This window comes from Diprion similis, chromosome 6 (assembly GCF_021155765.1).
Source record: "Diprion similis isolate iyDipSimi1 chromosome 6, iyDipSimi1.1, whole genome shotgun sequence".
NCBI lineage: Eukaryota > Metazoa > Arthropoda > Insecta > Hymenoptera > Diprionidae > Diprion > Diprion similis.
Window position 1 is genome coordinate 19,839,950 of NC_060110.1, and position 24,280 is coordinate 19,864,229.

The window sequence follows — 24,280 nt, forward strand, 5'->3', positions numbered from 1 at the left end:
AAAATTGGGGGTGGAAATCGGATCGAGATTTGTCGCTCATCGTTTTCTCAGTTCAGACATATTCATTTCACCCCAGTCGCATATCGCATGCGGTTAAAAGAGAACTATAATCCGCATCGGGCATTCTCGCTACTGAATTTCAATCCGTTCTTTACCCACTCACGATCCTAGGTCACGAAACTCTCCTGAAAGTCAATCGCGAAGTACGTGTTGCACGTGAAGTACCGTGAATATAACCGACACCTTCCGACTTATTCCTGCATAGTATGCAGCGAACGACTTCGCGTCACGAGACGTGAGCCATTTGGATATTAAAAAATTCACACTGCAACGTTGCGCAAGTCGGAACAGATGAATCAAGCTGTCCTGTCCGTTGTGCAATGTTCACTTTAATCCAAAATGTGTGTATAAATAACACTATCGTCCTACATCCAATCACATTTACCTACAGTTCCTTAAAGTTTCCAGACGAATATTCGTGACCTGTTATCTCCAGGTTATTTGTCGGCATACTTAACTCGATTGTATCAGCAGTCATGCTGGGAAAAGTCACCTGTATAGTTCAGAAGCACTATTACTTTTCGTCAAAAAGTGTTCGCTATATTTCTGCGAGGGTCGACTACGATAGACGTCAACGGGTTTTCACGTCGTCGGTGATTTTTCACGTCCGGCAGCTAAAACGCAGGATAAACTTTATCGCTTCTATTTATTCGATTGAATTTTTGTCTGTGAATTTCGAATGAAAATTTGAGATCACTTTGCACTTCTAGCTTGAAAGGATCGGTAAAATGATGCTTTAACAAATTTAGCATTTCATCAGAAAAAAAATATGTCGAGTTTGTTCAATTATATAATATTAGTTAGTAATAAATATAATTTCTAAGACCCGCGTTTAAAAATACGACAGAAATCACTGTCGCAAATAAACTTGTCAACTAGACATACAATTTTCTACATATATTAATATAAATTATATACAATACAGTAATTTAAGTTGATTACGTCTTGATGCAGTATCGGATAAAGACAACTGTTTTATCGTATGAGATTAGTAACCGTGTGCAAATGAATAATCACTGTTGTTTATACCTATGTTTTTGTTTACTTGCACATGTATTTAATGATTAATACAGTACAATCTTTCATCATATCCATATCATGCGTTCCTTAGCAGTTGTAGATATAAATCATGTTCAGATTGTTCCAATTGGTGCCCGACTTTAATGTCTCGCGTAAAAAATTACACTATCAAGAATAACTAATGATAAAAAAAAACCATGAAAAAAATTGCTGAAACATAAATTACAATTAATTCAATCAAATTTTAAGTGTGACATTTTTATTACCAGTTACTTTTATTTGGATTGTTATTTCTGGGACATCTGAACCGGTACCATTGGAATTTTTTTTAAAAGATAGGCAGTAATTAAAATACTGTCACGAATACATAGTTGATGGGATTATTTTATACAATTTTTATGAACAGAAACATGAAAATCTGTATATACAAGGTTCAGATAAAGATATATTTATACATATATTACTGAAAGTGAGAAATGGGATAAAAAAAACTGTACAAATCACTTGAATAGTAAGTTTGAAACTCCAGAACCGTACTCTTTCACGATCAGTCGTGAGAAAAATTCAACTTGGCGTATCGGAACTCCGATGTAGGAGGATGAAAAAAATGAGGACCGACAGTCTAGCAACACATTTTAATGCCTCACCCTGACACTAGAGCGAAATATATTTCCTTATACTCGTAGGATATATACATGCCTTATATACACACTTGTACCTAAAAAAGAGGTGTTACCGTTCCCTTTTTCTTTTTCGTTTTCCTTTCATTCTTTTTTTTTTCATAAACAGCCGGAGTTTTAATAGCCCGTTAGAAATGCTTATTAACATCGGAGGTAAAAAAACGACCACGCGGTAGAAGCTATAAATAAATTAGAAACGGACAATGAACCGTCGATTCTCAATTCCTTTTCTTGATAGTTCCATTTTTAGTCGAGTCTCTCGCCTTGGACGTCCTTCCGACTTTCGTCCCGGGCAAATTGAGCGCTTTCAAGAGGCGTTTAACGGCAAAAACTGCAACGAATAGAACGGCCAGCCCGACCAGAGAAAGGAAACCGATTACGTCCAGGAGATGGTACTGGTACCAGGACAAATTGGCGGACGCGCTTTGCAGGAAAGGACGACCTTTGCCCCTCGCCACGTACTCGGCCCACCAGATGGCCGTTTCCAAAGCGGAAGCTGGCCGGTCTCTGTAGGCCTCGGAAACCGCCCGAGCGTTTCTGCGGTAGCTGAAAAGGAAATAAAACAAAAATTCTAACATACCACAGGGTGAAGAGAGGCGGATTTGAGAGGTGAGAGTTGAAAACGAAAAGAGGGCAATTCAACATTTTCAACTAATTAAAAATTCTCCCAATCTTCTCGCTCCTTGGAGCGCAATTAGTGGGAGTACATAACGTGTTATGTATACCATGCATATAATATAAGCTTATATACACACTTATATATATATATATATATAGGAACAGCGAGTTGTTGAGTCCGGAAGTATACACAGTCACAGCAATATACATATCAACTTGCAAATTGCTTCCCAATTTCCAACCTCCGTACCTCCAAGTGATTCAAAAATACTTTCTTTATTTACAATTCCGCGAGTGGAGGGAAAGAAAAAGAAGCAAATAAGGGAGGGAGTCATACTTTCTTTTCTGATACCTACATATTAAATTTCTTTTGGCTCTTTTTTGCGATATATTTTAGACGAAAAAACAGTAGAGGTCAAATATTGTGCGAACGTGAATTCCCGATTGCTTCCGGACTGTAGCAGCTGCGTATAATTCGCGTTATGCTCATACGTCGTACGTAACATTTTAGCGAACATCGTTCAGCTACTGTTACACAGTTGACCACTTGTTTACGCGGTGTGAAACCGAAATTCGCATGCATTTCTGGATATAGGCAGTATAATATTTACGGTAGATTTAATTTCGTTTGTTATACTCGCTTCACGCGTTCGCGTCACCGAGCCATTGTACCATAAGTAGGACATTCGGCATTGGGACATTATTCCGAAAGCATGGCAGTCGAGTCGACATTTTGACAATTTGGAGAGCTTTATGGACAGAGGAGCGAGAAAGCGCGATGTTATCGAGAGAAAATACGCTGTGTATGACCGTTTCGAACTCGGTCAATCTATTTTCCCGCCTTACGCTACAAAACACCGTATTTCCGCTTCTACGTCTCACTTTATTATTCATCGATCCCTTATGTATTAAATATACGTGATATAAATCGATTTTCAACAGGTTATGATTTAAACAAGAGAAAATTTATAGTCAGGATATTTTTCGAAGCTTGAAAAAAGAACGGCCAACCGTTATGGCCCTGCATAATAAAATCGCATAAGTCGTCCGAATAGGTGAAACAGCCAACTCCTTTCTCGTAAAATTTTTGGAACGTTTTGGTTCGTCGAAGAGGTGGTAACACGTGGCGCTAAAAAATGTATCGCGTTTCAAAAGACACGTTATATGTAACTGGTACCACCACAAAGAGCTTTGCATCGATATTCCATGATAGGTATCCATTGTATCATGTAATACTAAATATTTCTGTGTAATTGCGCGGGCAGAAAAATTTCGCGAGTCTGGCTTTTCGCTCGAGATCTTTCATCGAGGGTCACGGGATGGGAGATTATCCCAAATGAAACATACGGGATGAAATATTCAAATTTCTTTATACCCCGAGTCGCAGTGCGAAGAAAGTTAAGTAAACCGTCGACTTTAGACTCGCAGTCGAAGGATTGGGAAATGCGCAACGGCGCATATAACGCACCGGAAAAGATCTTCTTGCCACACTTTGAGTATTGTATGCTTTGAAATCAGCATAAGGCACAATGCATAAAACATCCCGTTTCACGGAACGCACAAAGGCACAGTAGCAAGGTGTGCACAAGATCGCGGGAAAGCTTAAAATCCCACTTTTTCGATCACGGGCCTAAAACCACCCCGATGAAAGCCGAAATTCTGAAAGCCGAAGCGCTGCTGATCCTCTCGCTCTTAAAACTTAGTGCAAAAATTATAACTCGAGGGTCGAACGAACGTCGAGTCTGCATATATATCGCGAGTACTTTTTTTCCTCGAGGAATTTATTCGATAAACTCTCTGTCTCTCTCTCTCTCTCTCTCTCTCTCTCTCTCTCTCTCTTCTGTTTTTCCAGCTTCACGTAATCATTTCCACAAGGATGTACGGGTCGTCAGAGAAAAACGAGACTATTGGATAAGGAAGAGCAAGAGGACCCGAGCATTCCTGATATTTATCCAAACATATATTAGCGGATAAAATGTCGAACGCTGGGGGCGAGTCTAATAGGCTGTAGGTAACGGAGACGCGGAACTGAGACATTTTTTTCCCTCTCTTGACGTACTTAATTTAATTGCTCCAGGTCACTGAAGCTGCAGACGAACGATACAGTATTTTGTCAAATTTTCGCTTTATCAAATCAGCCGTACTTGAATCGCAATCTGGAAACGGGAAAGAAGGAGAAATTTTGTGCGGAAAACAGGCCTGAAACGCTTTTTTCTCGTCTTGAATTTTCAACGGAGAGTTTAAAAAAAATCGACTTGAGAACGCAATCAGAGAGATTTTCGAAGGACTGCCTTACCTTTCCGGAATTTTTTTATAACGCAGTTTTATTACGGCTGTTCGTCACAGTCTCTTCATGTATAATCAGGTAAAAGCCAGAGGAAATGTAATTTCAGAGACCTCGCTTTTCACTGTTGTTGGATGCAGGCGAAGTGAAGTCGTCTGTTGTCGCAAGATGCAGTTCGCAATCCTTTCAAATCTCCTCGAGCATTTTGCAATCGCATTATTTCTGACGAAATATTCTTCCATCGCGATATTACGCCGCAGCTATCCCAGCCTTTATTTTCGACTCATTTTTTTTCCACAAAAATTGTAGGTATAAAAATGTAATCGAGATACATCAGAGATATGTTCAAATTGCAGTATAAGAGTATCACACTTTTTTTTATAAAACAAAATGCTTTCGCGACTCTTATTCTACTTACACACTGAAATCAGACCAAGTACTCAATCTGAAATCTCCGGAAAACCTAGTCAAAGTTTTTCTGAAAAACTATCCACATCACTCTCCTACTTTCTAATTATGAGGTTATTGTTCTCGGTCTCAGGAATTTCGCAACACATTCCAGAGAAAACAACCGTCACATAACTGAGCCTGTACTTTCGCCATTTGTCAAACGTAACTCGGACTGGAATAATAGCTTAAACACGAAACAGGATTGAGCTAACGTAAGCGTATAAGATTAGCGATCCTCTGAAAGCGGTTGTTCATATCAAAGATTTGCTCAGTGGAAGGCCTAACAATACGAGCCAAGGAATGCCAGGCATTTCTATTGTTTAATAAGGACGCGGAATTCGAGGGAGATTCAACTGCATGCAAGAGACGGGGACGCGGAGGGGCCGGGGGGGGAGGGATTTGATATCGCATGCGAGAGTTTCACCGAGAGTGTTGAGTTCCGTCGAAAATTAGGGGTGCCGAATGTTTCGAGCCTTCTGCGATTGACTGCCACCCACCCTCGTTTCGCACGCGGGATTTCGAGCCGCGATTCGCCTCGACCACCAGACCTATATCGGTCCAGAGCACACAATTTACCAATCACTAGTCTCGATTATCCGTGTTTACCTCTGCACGTCGTGGATCAACTGAATCCAGGTGTTTGCACAGGTTCAATTCGGCGGTTAGCAGAGCCTACATAATGATTTCGAATTAACCCTTGCAGGCACTCGTCTCTCTGAAAGAGTTTTCACGCACAATCGATTGCCACTGACTATTGACAGCTTTTTTTCATCAGACATTTTGTTTCGGAATCTTTTAACACTGCACACTGGAAAAATCTAAAACTCGTTGAGAAGGAAACAACGGTATTAACTGCAACACTGAATCAAAAGATCTTGTATTAATTAAAAATTTTACAAATATTGGACAGTTTTCTCTGCGAACGAACGAGTTTTCCTCATTGTCTCATTTTTAGCTAGTTATTACTGGTATTTTCTTTGCCTCTCTCTCTCTCTCTTTCTCTCTCCTTCTTCACTCATTTTCCCGCAGGATTTAGTTTTCATTTTTTTTGTTTCACTTCAATCGACTAACTACCACAGCGATACAAGCTCTTCTGGAACTGGTCCAAATCAGTCGGTGTTAATCATGATAGAACTGACGTATCCCATGAAGAATATGAAAGTAATCGATGCACTCGGAGATCTCAAATTTGTGGAGAAATATCGTGTTACGTATAACGTTTCGGGTGCTTCTCTCGCCATCACGGACGATTGCAGAATGTGATGCAGCAATGGAGAGATTGGAGATCAGTGAGGCCGGAGGAAGGAATGACGTGCTTGGATTTCCATTAATCAACGACAAGGGAGAAGAGATTCGATCGAGCGAAACAATAACGATATAGAATGTTGTCTACTCGGTAAAAGTTTCGCGATATTTTTCCTCGAATTGCTCACGCCCCGCGGCATAGGCGGTCAGAGCATGATGAAATTTATGTGTTTTGATAATGCGGATCGAGGGATGGCGAAGGTACAATATAATGCGTAATCTATTGATTATATTATCATCGACGCTCTTCGACCGTACGTGCCATAAATTTTTGTTTCCTCTTCTTTCCTTTTTCAAGGATTTCTTTCTTTCTTTTTTTTTCTCTTTTCTTTCTTCCTTCCTTTCTTTCTTTATTCGTCGATTAATCCAAGGGCCTGGAACCTTACACCTAAAACTCTAACTCACTGTGTCATCGACAGACTGCAGGCTGCTCCTTTTTCGTTCTGTCCCCTGAAAAAGCTCGCCATTGTTTCCGCATATTATAACGCAGAGCTCCGAGGGTCCCGAAATACGTTTGACAGTCGGCCAAAGCGAAATGTGAGACACTGCATGTTAAAAAAATGCTCATACATTGCAATTCACCTGAGGATCTAATCCGAGTAATAATTATAGATCGCATATTTATGATTTACGTGATTATGAATCGTAGGGCTGGTTATTTTAAAAACTTGAAAGTGAGTTATAATTCTTTAGATCGTAGAACACACCTACAGGAAAAAATTATAGCCCATAACGTGTGCAGGAATCTAGATGAAACTGAAGATTAGAGCGTGAATTTGAATAAGAAAAATTGCTCAAATTGAATTGGAGTGAATTAATATTTACATTGTTTTTACATGTGCCCAGTAAATAACACGCTGAGGGTTTCGAGGCTGAATTTCACGCGGAGTGAAGAATGGGAGTAAACAGGAAAATATCGCGTGTAGGATTATATCCGCGATGGGGATCGAGAATCGCGAGTCATTTCTCGCTCTCGTTTCGCCGCCGCAAATTATGGAAGAATAAAATCGTTCAAGGATCAACTAGCCGCTGCTGACTTCGAGGTTCTTATTCCTGGCTTCCAACTCGACCGACCCTCTTGGCTCTCGGTTCGAGTATTCCTCTAACGACGGCCATGACTAGTGGCTTTTTTCCTATTGTGCCAGCTCGATACAACAAAGCCGTACGTTACAGGAGGCAACTAGACATTCGTTTTGCAATACAGCGGATATAGAAGAATAAACAACAATAGCCAGGGTTGAGGGTGTATATTGTTCGAAAATGCATCGTGCTTTCCTCTCCGGAGAATATTCCAGAAAACTTTCCTAGGATTAGAATAATTTATTCTCCGATTTCTGACTCGCGAATTTATCTCGTGATGCGCGAACTGACGATGAAAATTTTGCGAACGCGAACCGTGCTCTTTGGATTATATCGACTGTCACGTCCCCGACTGTGGTGAACAAAATTGACACATGAAATGGGAATGAAAAAAGTTGCTTCATCGGACGTTTCAATTTTTAATAACGGATAACGGATCGTGAACAACGCTCGCCAACGAATCACTATATGCGAAACGGTAAAGAATTAGCCTGGGAAATGATATTTCGCTCGTCCTCGCTGTTTCCAATGCAAAAACTGTGCAAATTTAGTCCGTGATTTGAAAATGGCGTATACGCGTACTCAGTGTTAATTATTAAAAAATATCTGGAGGTTAATCATAACGAAAGGGTTCAATGAGGGTGTCACACGCTACGAAATGCTTTCGCGTTTGATTTGGCAGCACATTTTGATCTGCTTTTTCATTTGAAAAAAGAATAGAAATAATTGTATATTATCCTAGACGCAGAAGAGGAAAAATATTGTAATCGTAAATTACAATTTCCAAGCTTATCATCACCGTCAATGTAAAACGAATACTTGTTTGTTGTGAATAGAAAAAGCATGTACATTCGAACAGGTGTGTTGTAGCAAGAAAATTGCAGGTAATCTTACAAATTGATTCATCCAAGCGACACGTTGGCCCGGAAGTATATTTCGGCCGGAACGGCAGGTGAAATATTGAAACATGTGATGATTACACATTTTCGATAAATATTAAAGCTGAATAGTTCACATTGATTGATCGACTGTTGTTATGCCTATTATTACAATCATTTTCATACACAGAAGTGAAACTTGGATTGGATACAACGCTTACATATAATATTGATGATATTTTCGTAGGCTTTCGATTTGTGAAACTCGGGTCAAGCACAATATTGCAACCCTTGTACAGGCTCGAGGCTCCAATCCAATTAGATTTTTAATAAAAGTTTACCCATCATGCTTCGCGAGTCACGTCCCAGTTGTGTCCCAACGGGTTAAGAAAAACTCAACTTCCGAACGTGAGGTGAACTCCTTCTCTTTTCGGTTTCTCTCCGTTTCCAATCCTTGACGTCTATTTGATCTCTTACACCTACCTTTCATTCGCAAAATATAAAAATATATATGTAGTTATGCACGTACGAAAGGTAGGTCAACGTCACATGTCACATTCTTGATATGATATCCAAAGAGTAATATTGAAAATCTTCGTACAGCAAAGTGAAAACGTGTGTATATTATACGCGAGATTGATGATCAGTGAGTTTTTCGATTCCATCTGCCAGGCTGCAATATTGTGATTCATGCAATTTTTTCACATTCGTATCGCGAATTCGCTAACGAAAATAAATCGCTGTTTTAATTTGATGTACGTATCTCTCTATACACCTGTACAAACTTTTTTTTTTATCTGCCCAAAAATATCTCCAGCCTGCGGCATTTGAATATCTGATAAATTCATTCGTCATGACTGATTTTAGCGATATGCGCGTGATTTTAATTTCCGACGTTTTTGGGAAACAATGAAGAAACATTCTATAGATCTCAGACTGTAAAATAAAAAATTTCTATATACAATATAGTATTATAGATACGCCGGGGTAGGTAACAAAGTTTTGTTTCATATATTTAAACATGATAGGTATATCGTTGCAGGCAAACAATAATAACAATAATAATAACAGTAATGCTAACAACCCCTGTGACAAATGCAGAAAACTCAGTCAAGAAGAAAGTGGATGAAGAAAATTAATACAAAGTGTGGAACTTTATCCATCAGACGATTTTTTGCGTATAAAATACATACCTATGTGTATGTATACTATACACATCTTATCGGCTGCTGGAGTTCTTTCATCCTTATCGTTAGTATTCTTTTTGTTCGTTGGGTAATCGAGAAGTTATTTCAATGACAAACAAGTCAATCTATACGAACGACTCTTTTCCCATTTCCGAAGACTTTCCTGCATCCCCTAATATTTTATTCTTATACATATGTGTGCGTCATAAAGAGAGTAAGAAATAAGCCGCAAAAATCCGTGACAACAGTGACTTTTATTATACTCAATAACGGTGCAGTCACGAAGGGCGATGGAAAGACACCCGCGTTTATTAAAAGTTTATTACGAATGATTCAATCCCTCCCTAATTCTATTGTTAAATTTCTGCGCGGTGTATTTCGTTACAAACATTTCGCTCGTTAATGCGCTGCGCACTGCGTCAAATTGACGAGGCGAAATATAATGAGGATAAATTGGTTACAGGCTCAAGACGAAAGAAGCTTGTAGCCATGGGATGAACAAGTGGCTGAATGAAAGACGAAGCTCTTGTATAAGACGAATTAGTTGGGTATTAAATGAAAAACCGTTGAAGTTGACCTGTTTTACGTCACATCGCATTAAATTCCCCACTTTGATCTTATTTTTAATTTTCATTCTGCTTGGGCGAAAACTGGCACGTGGCGAAATTATATATTCAGACATTTTTTTCCACCCGCAAAATTTTCTTTTGGAATTGATAAAACTGTAAGATTATACGCTCGAGTGATTTTTCAAGTATATCGCGTAATTATTTCTGAAAAAATTCTACAGCTTATTTTTGTCAATTTCCATCGATGAATAGGCGAATTTATATAATGTGTTTCCGCTTAACGATCGCAGCATGAGCCTGGGACACAACGACACAAAACCAAGACAAGTTAATCGGCGAATTCAATCGTGTGGACAAGTTTACGCAGACTTTTATACACCGGTTGCTATAAAGTAAAGGGATGATTTTTGCCTGGCGTGGAATCGCTCAGTTCTTCGACGGTTTCAGTGGGATTGAACAGCTTTCCTTGCCAAGCCGTGTAGAGCGAAAGTCAAGCCCGGAAAAATATTATTATTGAGAAATTTTCTTTTTCCGTCTGACAACCGGAATAAAGGGCCTGCAAACTAAATTCTGCGAAGCGTATTGTGTCCGCCCGCACGAGAAGATCAATGATCGCGTAGTGTTTTCGCTCTAGCACCAATCTAACCAGAGGCCACAAATATCCAAACCGAATAAGTATTCCGGTTCCAAGGGGGTGGAAATCTTGGCGACGCAACACGATACATAAAAATGTTCCTTCCATCGATTCTAAATTATCGCTTGCCGTGATGTAATCCATTCGCGATTCTCTCTCTTTGTCAAGATTTTCGAGCTTTTGCTTCTGCATCGTGGACATCGACTATCGATAGAAATTTCTTTACATAACGAAAACTAGAAAAGACCAAAAAAATATTGAGTACACAAATGTGCAAGTTTACTCCGATCAACGTTAACGAGAATGAAACTTGTGTTTAAAATGATGATTTGATGAAATGCTTTCACGCTTGTTCAGTTTTGCATAAACCATCGGGTGCATTACCTCGGCTGTAGATTCGGAACTGACGCAAAACACTCTGGGAATTGCTCGCCTCACTTAGTACTTCGGTTATTATTAGTCCTGGACTCACTCAGAGGTCTGTATATAGCCTCACTCCGTTAACGGGAAACGAGGTCCTCAGCGTAAATATCCGCATACACCTTGAGTCCAGCCTGTCATCATAAGAAGGAGAATGAGAACGAAACGACGAAGGAGAAATAAGATGCCGTGAGAGAGAGAGAGTGAGAGAGAGAAAGAGAGAGAGACGAGTAGGAGAACAAGGCACGTGTAACAACCGTCTGGAGTCGATACAAGGGAGGTTCGTGCCACGGCATTTCTGGTAACTCGCGGAGAGTGGTATACCCCCAGGCCGAAGGAGTGGAGGAAAGGGGATGAAAGTAACGATAATGGCGGGAGAAAACGCAGTAAGAATTACTCTGTGCGGTCGGGATGAGGACGGGGGTGGGTGAATGGAATGCGATGGGATGGAGACCCGAGATGGGTCGGATGAAAGAATAAATACATATAGGGTGTGAAGAAGATGAATTCTGCGGAAGCGGCGCAGCCTCTTTCTACTTCAGTTCTACGTCTTACGAGGTCACCGCAGAGCCCGCCGATTTAAACTACTTTCGTCCCGCAACCAGGTCTGCCAAGATTTTTACTCCCGGCGTATTTCCGGTGCCAAAGTCATTGCGGGACCGGAAATATTTATCGTTGCACAAATTGTTGCTTGATCGAATTGTCTTGTGAGATAAAATATATGCTTGCCGTTACATCGTTAGATTTTATCGAGGATTGGAATACAGTTCCAGTGTTAAAGATGTGATTTGGCTACTTTTATCAATACTTTTTAATTTCGATAATGGTTAATTAGTCGCTGTTATCAGTGGAACGAAATTCGATGTATTGTCGTATACGCTTGATCGCCTCCGTATGAAAAATACCTACAATATATGTATACAATATCTATGCTGTATTTCAAGAGATTCGCGTAACGACTTTAATTCGCTGGTATATAACGCTTGATTTAATTCCTCGGAGCCGGATTTTACTAGCTCAATAATGGTTACTCATTAGCTAATTAGGAACATTCGCCGATATGATTAGATTGAAGTTTTTTCTCAACCGAACTAAGTGGCAAGAGATTTTTCTTCCTGTTCTCAGCGTCGTAGAAGTTCGATCATTATGGGTACCTGAAGTCTCAAATCTGACAAGTAGCAATCGACCTCCGACTAAGAGTAGCCTGCAGATGGGATCTGCGCACTTGTAACAACTGTCAATAGCTAAATCGGCACGATAGTAGAAGTTGCAGATTTACAACCGAGGATGGCAATTGAAACTAATTTACTCGAAGGTTGGAGAGGGGATCCCCGTCCATGCCGAGCTGCTATACTGAGGCCAAACTTCGGTGGCTGTTACTCCTGGCAGACGATGCGCAGAAATGTCGAGTCCACGTACCTATATACGTAGATCTGCACGTCTTCTCCCGCAAATAAATTTCCAAAGACGTGTCACGGTGCGAGAGAAGGATAGAAGAGAAGGTGTGTGGCGGTGGCCAGGCGCGTAGTTACGTATAATACAGGCGTTTCTACTGGCATGGCGGGTACCAAAAAGGGACGAAGGATACGTGAGAAGGAAAGAGGAGAGAAGAGAGACGAGAAAGGAGAGGGGCGGATGCGAACAACAGGGCAATAAAGAAGGGTGTCAGGTAACGCAGCTGGGGGCTGGGGAAGAAAGTAGAGAAGGAACGAAGGTTGAAAGTCCTCCGAAACCTCCGTGCGCAGTACGTTATCCTTCACCCGTAACCGAAGGAGCGAAGGGGGCCCCTCTTTACAAACTACCCAAACTTTGACTATCAATAGCAGTCTTACGGAGAAGCGTACTCTTGTAACGTAATGTAGCTGGAGTTGGCCAACTTCCCTGGCATATTTAGGACCGCCAATGGATCGGAAGCTGCACAGCTGCATTAAGCCGAATCATATAATTCCGTTTCCGCTTACCAATACCATCCGTTCACCGCGTATTTTGTAGCAGAATTTTAGTCAAAGTCCAGAAAATCGATCTTCTTATGAGACCATTTTTACTGATGACCATGACCACGAAGATTCACCGAAACAATCCTGATGAAATTGAGTGATCCTTAAAAAGTTCCCCAAATTTCTACAACTATCTAGTCATAATTGGATATTGGAGAATGTTTTTCCCCCACGATTCTATGGCACTTGGGTTATTGTTAAAGTTACTTTGCGTGGTCGCAATATATGCATGGCCATTTTCCGAAGCTTCTTAATTTGTTTGCCATCATGAGACAGCTGTTGTGTTATATCTGCGGGTCGGCGATACAAGTACGAATACCCCAAGGGAGATGAAGACCGTGACTGAAAGTAACGCCGTGAGCTAAACGGAAATTTATTTCCCCACGAGGGAATTCCGCTAGCCACCGATCGCGTGCTGAAATATTTTCAATAACCTGCAAGTCTGCGGTTTTTGCATCACGTTCCGTTCTCCTGGGGGAATCAGTGGTTGCATTGCGAACGAAACGAATTATCGTGATTCTTGTTTTAAACCCGATAAACCGTTCGTCGGATGCCAGGAATTAACTATTGAATAGCACTCAAATGGCCGACCCACTCGACATTTTTTACACTCGCGGATTAAACCCCCGTGGATTGTCTGCCTTTTTTCTAACGAAAACTGGAATAATTTTCAGTTGCGCAAATTCGCACGACTCCAAAACTTGATGAAATTTGAATTTGAATTTTTAACTCCATTTTCGTACTAATATCGCACGCCGCGCCCGTGAATGATGTACAAGGAAATGGTGGAAAGATATGAAAGTGGCACCTGAGTCATAAAATATTGACGCAACGCCTGAATTCATGCGAAACTATACGTTTGACCCTAAGTAAATAAATTTCCTCTCTGAACAAGTTGCCCCTTGTCCCCTTTGTTGAACGCGGTTGTATATTAAAATGGTTCAGGGAAACGTAAACGTTTCAAGTATGAAATTAGTTGCCATTGCTCGTAGACGAGACGCGGGTGAATTTTCAACGTGGATCAAAATCGCGGTGGTAGGCCACCATCTTTTTCCGTTGTGAAGTGATTCCGTCCTAAATGTAAGTCGTAGAAATCGGAAACCCTCATCGAGATCCCGTCGGCGAGAGGCTGTTAAATTCAATCTGGCAGCGGTGCAGTAATTCGACATTGACTTTTGCTCACAATTTCCGACGCTCCGTTGCGGGACTGCAGCAGCGTCTGTGAAATATGTGAGCAAATTGAACCTGCAAGTGTCAGGATCGTCACAGACAATCGTCCGATACAAAATACTCTTTAAATTTACGTTCCCATTTTTAATTTAAGATTATAATTTCTCTCACGTGATGAGGCAGTTAGTGTCAGCCGATTTCCTTCTGCTCACGAGCTGGCAAACTGAATGGCAGAAAAATGTTTCATTTGTCTGTTGTTTTATTTCATCCCCGCTGGATTATGTTATTGCATCGGGAGTCTGTGAATAATGCAGCTTTTAATTCCACCTAGCTGTAGCACGACTTTGCGATGTATGTACGTATGGGTAGAGCTGCGTGGGCGATCGTTTCTTCCGCGATTAAATTTTTACATGGGTTGGCGAAATTTCCCATGTGGGCGTGCACTCTGGACCAGAGCCAAAACTCCGAAATAACCCTGGAACTGTCCCGAAACTTATACTTGAACCACGAAACCTGCCCCCTCGACGAACCAACTCGCCGGAATTCTGCTGCACGGAGAATTTTATCCCCATATGCGGTATGTCTCACTCTTTTTGGGGTGGAAAAAAAATATTTGCTGTAAATATTACCTTTCACACTGCCAGGTAAGTATGGGACGCTGAATATAGAAAATACTCACCCCGATAACGAGTGAGATTTTCATTTCATCACGAGCGAACAAAAGAAATCAAGCACCCAATATTTTACCTTCCAAGTAATGAAAAACGAGCCCTACTCAAGGCAATTCAGCGTCCTTTCTCTCGTCAATGATCCTTCCGTCTCGCTATATGTGTGCTCGATAAAGAATCATGGCTGCCTCGTGTCTCTCTGCCCACGTTGATTTTCAACGATCTCTTTTCTACGCACGTGCACGTGCTTCTACGTAAATCCTCGAAGTATTTCGTCTCTCTCATTTTTTAATCCTCGTCGGCTAATACTGTCAGTACGTGATGCTTAACTCTCGACGAAAATACCGGCAAAAACTCTTGAGCTTGCGAATATTCGTTTCTAGAATCGCAATTTTACCGCAAACATTGCATTCAACATCGTTTGGTGTTAATTGATCAACAAGAGAAACGGACGAGGGTTTCATCTTAACAAAGAGTGCTTTTCTCGCTCAATTGACATCGAACACACGTCAGACTCTTCATTCAAAAAAATGTAAGCTCGCTTCAACGTGCAGAATATTCAATTTTATACCTGCCATGTTTCATCATTATGTGAAATTAGTACAATTTCTTTCCAAGTTCCCTTCGCAGCGCAGTTTGCACGCAAGTTACGATTATACTGTCAGCTGTTATCGAACGTTATAATATTACGAGAATGACGAAACGATTCGACGACACCTGTTATTCCTGCACTGACGATCAGCCAGTCAGCTTATAGAGTCCTGCACGTCTAGAGTCCGGGAAAGTATTGATCATCGCTGGTTATTCACGATGTGCAAAATAATTCAATAATTATTCCGCAAATCCGAGATTCGTTTTATGTCAGAACGGAGCGTAGATGTACTATAATAACCGTAACTCACCTCGGATTGTTCATTATCTCGTTAAGGGCGGAGCTGAGGGTGTCCACTGTGATATCTTCGTACTGGAGTACTATCGCAGCACCTCTAGCTGCGGCTGCTGCAGCATTCCCGTGCTGGTCACCAAACATCGGAACCACGACTATCGGAACCCCAACGTAAATGGCTTCCGAAAGTCCCAAGAGTCCTCCGTGAGCCAGGAATCCTTTGACGTTTGGATGAGCTAGAGTAAAAAAAAAAAAAAAAATAGCGTTTTCAACCATTTCGCATTCGGTAATATAATCAGCCGTTATTCTCTTGATCAGGAATAAAGCGAAGTCATGCATAGATACGGATGCGTCCTGGTTATAATGATAATTGATAAGGAGTCTGCAGAGGTGGAGTAAAAATTAGAGATGCTGACATAATTCCTTTGATGTCTCGAGGGCCTGATCAGCGCCCCATTTACGTGTCGTGGATACCGAGCAAGCAAGAGAGACATGCATAAGTTGATCAAAGCTCCATCATCTTGTTCCGTACATTTTTATCCCGCTCTATTACTTATGCATTCGCGTCGTCGTGAGGCAATAATAACACGTATAAGTCTCCAGGAGCTGATCAATGAGCTTGAAGCTAATCTAATACACCAAGGACTCGACATTCGAGTAAAGTGCCCTCAATATCGATTTCGAGACGAGTGTGGAACAGGATACGAAACATATCATTATCCTGGCGCTAACTCACTGGAAAGAGTTGATTTTACAATCGTATAACCGCGCTCTACTCGTCGTGATATTGCATGTTTCGTAGGTTTGATATAAACGAAGGTGAATTCTTCACAAGGTATAATCGGTTTGGTATTACCGACGGCATTGCGTGTCAGTCGAGTGCTTGCTACAGTTGTTTTCAATAGTCTGGGAACAACTTTGTCCTTATTAATTGGAGTATATAATATGAAATTCCTGCATCGTGGCGTGAGGCCGCCGTTATGGTTTAAGCTGGTCGTTTGTTCGACATTAATAGGGGCACGAAGTGTGCTTTAAAAGAGGTTAAACACCGAGACGCGAGGAAATGTCTGCAGGTGGATGAAAACAGGTGATTTCAAGAAACACGAGGAACCAGGACGGAGGGGATCGCGAAATGAGATAATAAAATGAGAGCGACGCGATTCGACTCGCGCGGTGAACACCGTAGATTTTCTACTCTGCAGCTGCCTTTAGTCGTATAACTTTGCCAGGATTACCTGCCTGCCCTGAATGTAAAACTACAATATCGATTAAACCTGAACGAGCTGTAGTGTTGCTCCAGCCAAGTTCGGCGGAGGTGTGGACACACCGGCTGTTTGCTCGTTTCGGTTTATGGCATAATACTCAGGATATGGCTCCAGGGCCAAAGAAGAAACCCAACGCGGGTCAGCCGCTGGCTATGTCACCAAGTCACGAGCTGCAATATTGATTTTTGCACAACCCGTCGCCCATAAATATATATTAACTTTCCCAGAATCTTATCCCACTATCCTACCTATATTGTAAATTTGTAATAAATATCAATTTTCTGCTCATTTCTGTTTTCCAAAAGTTTATAGACAAACGTTAGCCTCCAATTTTATAATATCGTCGACTGAAATTTTCAAAAACAAGTGCATACTATTATCAATATACAATTTAGTATCGATCCAATAGCTAATTAGATTACGATTAAGTGCACACAGACGCTAAGAAAGACATTGTCTGGTCGTTAAAATAAAAACACAGAGTAAAATTTATGTGTCAAAATGTATGAAAAATTTTAAATTGTCTCGAAACTTGGAATAAAATAACTGAATATTTGGAAGAAAATAAATCTCCAGTCTGTCAAAAGTTAGATACAATTACTTGAGGATGACACATTATCAGGTATATATGCGGCTTTAATCCGAATTATGAATGTGTTGTAATCGATGACAAATTCGTCGATAAGTCTATTTGATTGATAAAATGTTATTAATCTTTTGTTTACTGATCGCCGAATAATGGTTACACGCGGATAAACCGTGGCGAAATTATTGATTGCTAGTGACTATTTATTCAACCTGTATAAAGAAAAAAAATTCAATGTTCACACCGAATAGCAACGTCGACAGAAGCTGAGCATGAAATTTAACGCCGTGCCAAAGGTGAAATGTAATTTTCTCAAAGGACATAAATCTCGCTAGGATATCGTTTCACACATGCGAACGAAAGTTGTTAATAGGATTGAAAATTTCCGCAGGTATAGAAACGTCGATTCGCGGAGTGAAAATTAATAATTTTCATCCCTGAGGTATATTCGGCGTCGAGTTTGACGTTAGGTAAATGATTTATGATTTCATTAGGCCGTCGGTTGTAAGTCGCTGGCGCAATTAAAGTTACTTTTCAGCTGAACCGCAAAACTGGTTGCCCACCCGAGCTTACATAAACTCACAAAGTATCGTCAAACGCGATTTTCACTTAAACAGTCTACCAAGTATATCAAGTATGTATATAACATTTTGGCAAGCGGGCTAAAGCCGCTAAAACGAATTCCAATTTCTAGTCTCACAACTCTACAATTTCTGACGCACGAAGTTTAATGAACAGAGGCTCGTCCTTCCGCCGCCCGCTTATTATATTACCGTTTGTCTTTAACGGCCGATTAAATCGACAGCTGAATATTAATTGCCAAGCTTTTCACCGCCCACGATGCTTTCAATTGGTGGTGACAACCCTTTTATTCGACCTTACAAATGAAGCTCGTCAATCATCCGATCGCCCACCGACCGTTACAAAGTTATCAAATCATCGCTTCTGTATCGTTACGCCTGAAATCCGTAACTTCGCGTCAGCCGATCTCATGTTCTCCGCAGTAATTGATTTTCCCACGTATCTCGATCACGTCAAGGGAACCTAAAGACGGTGATTCGGATTCAAATGCCGAAGATTAAAATGATAAGACGAAAGAAATGATGATCGATAGCTCAATCAAATCACTGCCGTTATTGCTTTCACGATTATCAGCAATTGCTGAGATTCCTGTTGCAATTAACTGTCGCCTTGGTTTTCACCTTGGGATAAAAAAGCGACAAACCACATTCGGTAAATACGGCTTGAGTTCATCTGAAAGTATCTCACATAAGAATTAAGTTAGGTCACAAGAGGTCATCTACCTGTCATATCGAAGTTCCGGTTTAGCAGACGTCGCGACCTTTGTCGATCGGAATCTAATACATCAAAGCCGGAAAGTCATGACCGCAGGAGTGGTAAGCCTCGAACACGTGATAATTTGCTCGAATCAATATCTACTTGGAAGACCTTCGGTTTCAAAGCCTCGCACTAATATCGTGAGTTAGGCATGTTTGGATAGGGTAGCTTAAGCTCGGGATCGGCGCGAACGCGCGACGGTTTCTGGCGTCGGGATTGCAACTAAACTAACACAGTTTGCAACACGGTTTAAGGGTAAAGTTTGACGCCACGTCACGTCCGGGCGCTAGGAAAGCGTCAAGCGGTAAACCGCGGTGTCATCCCGTAGTGTCATTACTGTAATTACCGCCCGGCCACCCCCTTCCCCTCTTCGCTTTCCACCTAGACGACATTTTCCACCACGTTGGAATTTCAATCGCAATGCAAGGCGGCACAATCGATACCCTGCCGATATACATCACACACACGCACACACACACACAAGTCACTACGCGTACATGACGTGCGTCTCTTGCTCGACGTTTGCGATTCGATTAGTTCAATTTCATGTTTGCGGTAAACACCATTACTCGAAAATAATGAATTACAATCGGTGCACTCTTCTTGAGCTAATCGACTCTGAATGATTGCCAACTCTTTGCCAACAACTGTATCGTACATTGGATTGTCCGGAAAGAAGACCCTAAAGTATGATGAATCCATAAGTTGTTATGACTGACAAGAAGCATTCCTACAGATGTACAGTACTGTTATCGCTGCAAGTTCCATTGTAATGTAGATTCTGACTAGTTGCGAACTCTAGCTGCCGGAATGCAAAGCCAATCGGTGTAGATCAACAGATTCTGATGATTTGAATAACCCCATTTTAGACCCTTTTTCATACCAAACACTGCTGTGACGACAATATGACAGTTTTACATTTTTTTAAACGCAATCCGATGAAGTTAAGTATTCGAAAGTCTATCTAGACATTCACCTGCCAGTGAACGTCATACCACCTACTTTCGTTAAAAGCAAAAAAAAAGGAGAAAAATAAATCACGTGCAGAGTTTAAAACGATGATCACGCAGTGTAGAGTTCAGTGCCATTTACACCCGGTGACGAACGTTCGTTTTGCGATACAGATTTATGATGCTATTTATATAACCGTACGCATTTAGAATTGGCTTACTTGACCCGAGTGAATGTAACATCGCGAAGATCAGTGTGTCTTTAAACCGAGTGTTGAGTAGCTATAGGTAAAAGGCGGCGTAAAAAAGTGTGAAAACTTACACAAAACGTCGAATTGCGGTAACCATTTCTGGGTCATCAGGTTTTTCGGCTTGTTGGGCAGGTCCTCGTCCTCCCATTTCCAAAGAACCTTCTGCTTGAGCCTTCCAAGGGCTTCGACAATTGTCGCCAGCATTTCATTGGGCATCGACGACGCTCTCACCATCGAACCCCAGCTGAAGTATAGCACACCATGCTCAGCGGAGTCGAGAAATTCTTGCAAATCTTTGGGCAATGGCTTGGCGCCACGAATATGCACTCCGCCGATCTCGACAACACTTGTACTGAATGGCCTTGCACCGTGGAGGCTAAAGTGCGTGTTCACCATCAGGGCTGTCATGTTGTTCGCAATATCTTGAAGCGGAGGAACTCCGGGACCAAAAGTCTCCTCCACCAGCGATTGCATTGGTCTTCTGAATAACAGATCGTAGGCGATTTGTTCAGCCACGATCCACACAGCGTTCTGGACTCGTTCGAAAAAGGTCATACTCGGTGAAAAAGAGTGCAAAACGCCGGGGATGTAGCTTGGATTGTCAGGGTTGTTTACACGATTATTTACCCAGGCCATGATGGCGTGGGACGAGAGTCCTATGTACGGAGCTTTGAACTTGTGCACAAAACCAAGGAAGCAATCGGTGTTGAACACCTCCGTCAGAATAAGATCGAACTTTTCATCCGATTTGAGAAACTCCTTGAGAGCAGTGTTTTTCAGCGCTCTATTGCAGGCCGTCTCCGCCATCTTGTAGAGCATCTTCATCTCGGCGGTAACGTAAAGCATCGAATGATCGAGTTGCGTCAGGTCGATTACGTTCAGGAATATCCCCGCCGAATCAAGCAAGCTTATGTCCCTGTAATTCGGGATTTTATCCTTCCGTGGGAAGTAGGAAACCACTGTGACGTTGTGCCCTCGGTGGGCCAGCTCCTCGAGAATCGGTAAAAATACATCGAAGTGACTTTTTCCCAGGTGCCCGAACACCCCGAGGATGTTGAACCTTTCCCTCATTTCCTCACATTCGCACGAACACATCATGCATCCGGCCACTATCGCGAACAGGCACAACAGCTTAGCACCACAGCTTTTCATCTTACTGTAGACTTTGAGACGCGGCTTCGGCTGAGCTGTGGTCCAGTACAAGCTCAATGCTCGACTGAGGTCAATTATCGCCGGGGAAACGGTTGCATACTCTGCTGTCGAGCACTTTTCGCGAGGGCGAGTAGCCCCCACTATTCAAACTAATCAGTTGTTATTCGTTATCTAACAACGACTCCCATCGATGAAGATTCGCTACGTCACGTATATAGCTATTCCCAATCGTCATTGTCCGCCGAGTCACGTTCGCAATAATATTTACATATTCGCAACCTTACCCGCAGGTTTTAAATTGCGAATTTTGGGCTGAATTTGTGCCTGAACTTGTCGCTTCTTATATGGAATACAATTGCTGGCTGATGTAATAGACTCTTTTCTTATCGCGAAGCAACGAGCTCCGTGGAATCGTTCGCCTTATCAACAATCCACGTATCTGGTCGACAATCGCGTATAATTATTTGTATCAATGTCTTTCTTTCACGTGTCAGCTTCGCGTCACCTGCTGCTCGTCGGTAGGAATATCTTATTGCGAACTGAGTAGTCTGTATTTTCAAGCTACGGCACTGGCATTGTTCAGCTGTTACGCAACTGATCCCACACATTGAGGTTCTTATATTAGCATCGCTGAAGTCAGTGAAGAGTGTCGATTGCCAAGTCTTGAGAAGGCATACCACCGAAAGTACTCTGAAGTTTCGATTGCAAAAAAATTTCTTTTTTACAAAGTAGCTTTTAGTTAGCTACAAATTAAATTATGGCCATGCGCAAGTTTCAACAATCAAATCGCATTTTCCATTTTCCATTTTTTACACTTGGACTTAATTATGACGTTTTTTCTTTACAGCAGCTCCAAATTCAAGGGATGACTCAATGTGACGAGTAACACGTGACACGATAAAAGATACAATTTATATCGAAAAACGCGGTTCACATACTGGAAAAAGGATCGTGCCAGGTACTGCTAAATTGAGTCCTTGATGATCTGGACTTTGAAGATTGAGATTGAGGGTGCGTGACGCGACATATGAGGAGTTCTGAAGGGATGAAGTGGGTATCGGAAAAGTTCGCTGCCTTTACTCTTTAGCTCATTGAACCAATAAGTGTAAAAAAGGACCCCAGTATTATTAGGTCAGGAACTTTCTAGCGAAACAGCTGCTCCATGGTTACTGAGATTATTGAGACTAGACGATCGAATCGGGATGCACCTCTTAAAACACATTAGTGAAACAAGGTTGTCGCCCGTGTTGATCGTCTGCTTCGACCGAGTATACAAAGTTTAATTGCAATTACAGGTGCAGAGGGCGAAGGGTGAGAGAGACAGTAAAGGGGGCTGTAATTAGTAATTATCAGAAGCACCGTATCGTTGAGAAGTTTCTTCCTGCCTCCAGCCGTGTAGATTATACACTATATAATCCGGAAAATTTACTTCAAAATTGAAACTCGCTTATACCTCCGTATGTCGGTAGGAATACAATTATCGGGTTCCACGGTATACGCCAACAGTTGATTATGTAAAGTGATCTTTTTTTTAAACTGGAAACAATCACACGATACCAGTTCTGTATGAGGTAGGCGGTTTCACTGCGACCTAGCTAATAATCTTGCAATGGCTAAATCTGTGTTTCCGATCTTTTTCAATTCCATTTCTGTAGATATGATTTTAACATGTATCATCGAGTGAATGTTGACACCAAAATACAAGAAGTTGTTTAACTCGTTTAGAATACTTGACAACTGTGTGGATATATAGCTTTCAACTTATGCATTCCACGCAAGCCACTAAATTTCGGCACCGTCATCTTTTTTTCCTGTTTTTTAGCATTTTGTGATGCCGAATCCGTTTCTTTTTTTACGTAATGTTTCACGCTCAGAGTCACGACAAGTTTGCAAATAGTTTCTATGACGGTTGGAATCTTATTTTGACGGCCTTCAGGTTATCAAGTGTGCAGATTTAAACATTGACTCGCTCGGTACGTATCTGTACAAGTGAAATCAAACGCAGTCATTGGCGCTTTGATATGAAACGTTATCGCGTTTCCAACGAATACTGTAAGCTAATGATAGTGATTACTATCGAAAGTTGTATAATCTTTGGCGAGCTGAGCAAAAATTCAGTTTGTCGCAAAATCAATCGCTACATGCACATGTTCGCACGATTTATCAATATCAAGTGGATTAGCGCGGTTCTCTAGGTCATGGCAGTTGATAAGTAGGCGACAACACAACGTAAAAAATATGAAAGCGTGTTCCCTTCTAGATGTACGATACTTGCTGTTTTTCGCTGCACAGTAAAAACCCAGCTGTACCGCTCTACAATCATTCCAGTCACTTTCATTCAACCTGCTAGTTTTTGCCCGTGCAATGGAATACGGTAACTCATTTAAGCCAACTGCGAGTGATTGTGTCTTCAAGTAACAGACATACTCACATACGTATTAGGTGTAACGATATTCAGAGCGACGGTCAACAACGGTAACAAGATTCTTTGTATCGAATTCCCTGGGAGAGCACTGACCTTATCGGCCAGACCATTGAATCTAAGCCAACGATAAATTGAAATACGATCTCTGGCTGAAAGTACTGGAACAGTTTATATTCCTACCATCCGATATCTGCAGCCTGATTCGCGTCTGTCAGTTGAATCATCCTGGATCGTTAGATCCTTCGATTCACCTGCAACTTTGATAGTGATCTTGCTACATCTCGATTTTACCGGTTATCGTCGTACAAGAAAACAGTAAAGTCAGGCTGGTACTGTGGCAGCTGACGTGGCTCTAATTATCGATCATTTAGCAGAGACTGCCATGTGGAACGTGTCATTGTTCACTA

General features: G+C 41.5%; 1 protein-coding gene across 1 annotated transcript; it reads right to left on the bottom strand.

Annotated features, from left to right (window-relative positions):
- Window positions 1–1,971: 1,971 nt before the first annotated feature.
- On the bottom strand, window positions 1,972–21,516 carry LOC124406987 (UDP-glycosyltransferase UGT5-like). Its single transcript, XM_046882744.1, has 3 exons — window positions 20,368–21,516; window positions 15,923–16,142; window positions 1,972–2,306 (listed from the first exon to the last, which is right to left on the bottom strand). Exons 1-3 carry the CDS (start codon window positions 21,446–21,448, stop codon window positions 1,979–1,981), a joined length of 1,629 nt encoding a protein of 542 aa, XP_046738700.1. The 5' UTR covers window positions 21,449–21,516; the 3' UTR covers window positions 1,972–1,978.
- Window positions 21,517–24,280: the final 2,764 nt, after the last annotated feature.